At 59.6% G+C, this 3,999-nt stretch overlaps 1 protein-coding gene across 1 annotated transcript; it reads left to right on the forward strand.

The window, feature by feature from the left end:
* The first annotated feature begins 442 nt into the window (after nucleotides 1–442).
* Nucleotides 443–2,488, forward strand: C1QL2 (complement C1q like 2). Its single transcript, XM_068949609.1, has 3 exons — nucleotides 443–515; nucleotides 699–1,466; nucleotides 1,664–2,488. The coding sequence occupies exons 2-3, from the start codon at nucleotides 819–821 to the stop codon at nucleotides 1,841–1,843; spliced, it is 828 nt and encodes a 275-aa protein (XP_068805710.1). The 5' UTR covers nucleotides 443–515; nucleotides 699–818; the 3' UTR covers nucleotides 1,844–2,488.
* The last annotated feature ends 1,511 nt before the right edge of the window (nucleotides 2,489–3,999 follow it).

The following is a 3,999-nucleotide window of genomic DNA, read 5'->3' on the forward strand; positions in this document are numbered from 1 at the left end:
CCCCAGCCGCTTTCGCCGCTACCGCTGGGTTTATACCGCGCACCAGTATAAACCAGCGCACCGGCGTGCGGCAACCCCGTCCCGCCCGCCCTCAGGGCGGCGGCGGCGGCATCGCCTCAGCGCGGCGCCGCCCCTCCCCCCGCCCTGCCCCGCCTAACGGTCGCCGCGGGCTGGGCGGGTGGAGGGGAGGGGGGCGCCGCGCCCCCGCCGCCAGCTGCCTCGTGGCGGCGAACGTGCCGGAGCGGGACGGAGCCGCGGCCGCGGAGAGCCGCGCCGCGCCGCGCCGCGCCGGCCGCCCTGAGGGGAGCCTGCCCCCCGCCGCCCTGAGGCGGCTCTGCCCGCTACGCGCCCCGCCGGCCGGCCGGCCCGGCAGGTGGGTCCGGCCGCTCCGCCTCCCACCGACACAGCCCGTCGCGGGGCGGACGAGCCCGTCCGTGGGCGGGCGGCGAAGGGCCGAGCCGCGTCCCGCTCGGCGCCACGACGCCCCCGCCGCCTGCCGGGGCTCCGTCCCGCCGGTGAGGCGCGCGCGCGCGGGGAGTGGAAGGAGGGGGGCGGCCGGCGCCTCGTCTCGGCGGCGGCCATGGCGGGGCGCGCGGCCGCCCGCCGGGCGGGCTGAGGAGGGGTCGGGCCGGGCCGGGCGGGGAGGCGCCGCCGCCGCCGGAGGGGGGCTCACCGCCTTTTCTTGCCGTCCCCTACAGGGAGCGGCCGGCCAGCGAGCCACCATTACCTCGCACGGCAAGGAGGACCTGCTCGCGCTCGCCGCCCGGCTCTGGCAGCGGAGGAGGCGGCTGCTGGCCGCCGCCGGGCTCGCCCTGGCCATGGCTCTCGCCCTGCTCGTCGCCCTGCCCCTGCTGCTGCTGCAGGCGCCCGCCCAGAGCGGCGCCCACTACGAGATGATGGGCACCTGCCGCATGATCTGCGACCCCTACAGCGGCGGCCGCCCGCCCGGCCCCGGCAGCACCGCCGCCGTGGAGGCCCTGCAGGACCTGGGCGCCAACCCGCCGCCGCCCTTCATCCAGGGACCCAAGGGGGAGCCGGGCCGGCCGGGCAAGCCGGGTCCCCGCGGCCCGCCGGGCGAGCCGGGCCCGCCGGGCCCTAGGGGGCCGCCGGGGGAGCGCGGCGACGCGGGCAAGCCGGGGCTGCCCGGGCTGGCGCTGGCGGGGGCGGGCGGCGGCGGCGGCGGGGGCAGCGGCGGCGGGGCGGCGGCGGGCGGCGAGGTGGCGGGCGGGCTGAGCGCCGCCTTCAGCGGGCCGCGCATCGCCTTCTACGTGGGGCTCAAGAGCCCCCACGAGGGCTACGAGGTGCTCAAGTTCGACGACGTGGTCACCAACCTGGGCAACCACTACGACCCCGCCAGCGGCAAGTTCACCTGCCAGGTGCGCGGCATCTACTTCTTCACCTACCACATCCTCATGCGCGGCGGCGACGGCACCAGCATGTGGGCTGACCTCTGCAAGAACGGGCAGGTGGGTGCCGTCGGGGCTCCCTCCCCCCCGGATTCTCCTTTGCCTCCCCTCAGAGAGGCCAGCCCGCACCTTTGCCTCCCTCCGTCTGCGGGAGTGCGCGGGCAGACTTGGTGCGGGCGCCGTCGGGGCGGCGGGGGAGGCTGGTGGCAGCAGCGGGCGGCGGGGGGGTGGTCTGATGCGCCGGGCTCTGTCGGCAGGTGCGGGCCAGCGCCATCGCCCAGGACGCCGACCAGAACTACGACTACGCCAGCAACAGCGTGGTGCTGCACTTGGACTCCGGCGACGAGGTGTACGTCAAGCTGGACGGCGGCAAAGCGCACGGAGGCAACAACAATAAGTACAGCACTTTCTCTGGCTTTCTTTTATACCCCGACTGAAAATGAAGCGCGCGACCCGGCGCAGCCGACCCCGCTGCCGATGCGTGCGGGGCTGGTTGGCGCTTCTGTACCCCGTCGTGCCGCTGCGCCCTGCTGGCGTCCACTGTCTTCACAGGTCACTTTAGCTTCCTTATCATTTTGTACGTATTTTTTCTTCTTCTCTTTTTTTTGGGGGGGGGATGGGTGGAAATGAAACACAGAGCGAAACAAAGCGATCCCATTATTTATCCCCCCATCTCCTGTAAACCCCCCTCTCCCTTTCTCAGCCTCAGTGTGCTGTGTGTGCCACACTGGGAACTCAGCATCTGGAAATTCCTGAGCTGTTCCCTGTGTGTGTAAGAGAGTCCAGAGTTCAAATGTGCCGCACGCTGAATTTGGTCCGGTCAAGTTTTGTGTCAATGAATATTAATTATGATGATGAATTTCAGATTGACTATTCATGGAGTGGGACTGGATTGTAACTGGTTCTTCCTCTGCTGCTTTGTTTGTATGGGGTCAAGTGTAAACTTAACTTTTCTGTGCAGTTCAATGCTCGTGTGAATGATAATGTCATTAACGTCAAATCTCTGCTCTTGTCTGCAAAACAACTCAGTTGTTGACCACAGTCACAAAAAGAATCACATTAAATTATGTTTTTAGACAATGGTTTCTTGCTGTGTGTCTCTTCCAGTGCTGCAAAGGAGGACCGTGGTGGTGCTGCCACAGGAGGGGTGGGAGGTAAGGGTGGGGGTCACTTCAATCCTTTAGATTTGCAGCCAAGTTAAGTTAGGACAGGGGACCCTGTATAGATATTAATTATTGATCAAGGGTGCTGGGGAAAAAACAAGGTGAGAGGAAAAAAAAAGCCTCATTTGATGCAGTTTTTTAAACAGAAGGCACACACAGTCATGCAGAGCTGAAACCAGATGTGTGGAGAGGACCTCCCAAATAGATTTTACTGGGTATAAGCCTGATTCAGCGGTTACTGAAGTCCAAGGAAGACTCCCTCTTTAATTAATCAGTGAATATGGAAAGTAGTGTTTCAGTAGTATACTTGACAAATGTAAGAAGGTGGTGGGTGAGATGTTCTCTCTGAACACCTGCGCTATACAGTGTGTGTGTGTATTTGAAACCATATCTGAGTGTATGTGGATCTGCTCAACGTGCAGTCTGTGAGAGAAAGCTCACTGAAAACTGGCAGATTTAAACTATGTGAAAAGGTACTGGGTTTTCTCCTTCTGGTCCTTGGTAAATCCCAGTCACTGCATTCCTTAAAACACGCACAGGTGTGTAAATAATATCACGTACAGTTCTGAGCCTGTTTGTGGCTGAGGAGGTTACTCTTGCATGGAAGACAGGTAAACTCAGTTTGAGTAAACTGGAGTTCCTCTATTGAAGCTAAAAGAGCTAAGTTGATTTACAAAAGCTAATTCACTCATTTGCTCTTATTTTCATTTTATTATCTCATCATTTCATTTTTCCCTTGCCAAGGTCTTACCTCCCTGTCAGCTTGCTACCTTTTGCAGCGTTCTTACAGTTTCATGGGAAAGTGAGGAAGGAGCTGGGCTGCCAAGGTTTTTGCTGAGACTAGAGCTTTGCCACTGCTCTTAACTTTACTGAAGCAAAGGGAATCACAGCTGGGATGAACCTGTTCCAGCACCGGTTTGGGATAGCCCAGTACTTAACAAAGTTCTTAAAATCTCTTCTGTCTCCTAGCTAGTCCTCGATGAGTGTTGTCTTCTCGTTGGCTGGAAGAGGAGGGTCACAGACTGCCCTGGTAAAAGAGAGAGAAAGCAATTCCTCCCCTCATCCCATCCTCAAACATCCCCCCAGCTGAGGGAAGCAGAGTTCATAACCAGGTACATGTGTTAGACACTTATCAATCTCTAATGTCTTGTCGATTTGTACCGTTTAGAATATGATTAAAACCAGTGCCTGAGACCCAAATGAAGTATAATTGGTATGGATCCTCAATTCCCGCTGGATCTGTAATCCTTTTTGACTATTCCTCCTCTCCCCTCCAACGAAATGGAGCTTAGACACAAAGCCCTCGGTTTAAATTTCAAAAAATTAAAATTGACATGCAGCAGCATTACCAGGAGCCAGGAGGAATTCTAAGGAGGTGCCTGGGCTCTGCTTTATCCTTTGCATTAAGAAGCAATTTGTACTTCTAACAA

The sequence above is a fragment of the Struthio camelus genome, chromosome 6, assembly GCF_040807025.1.
Source record: "Struthio camelus isolate bStrCam1 chromosome 6, bStrCam1.hap1, whole genome shotgun sequence".
NCBI lineage: Eukaryota > Metazoa > Chordata > Aves > Struthioniformes > Struthionidae > Struthio > Struthio camelus.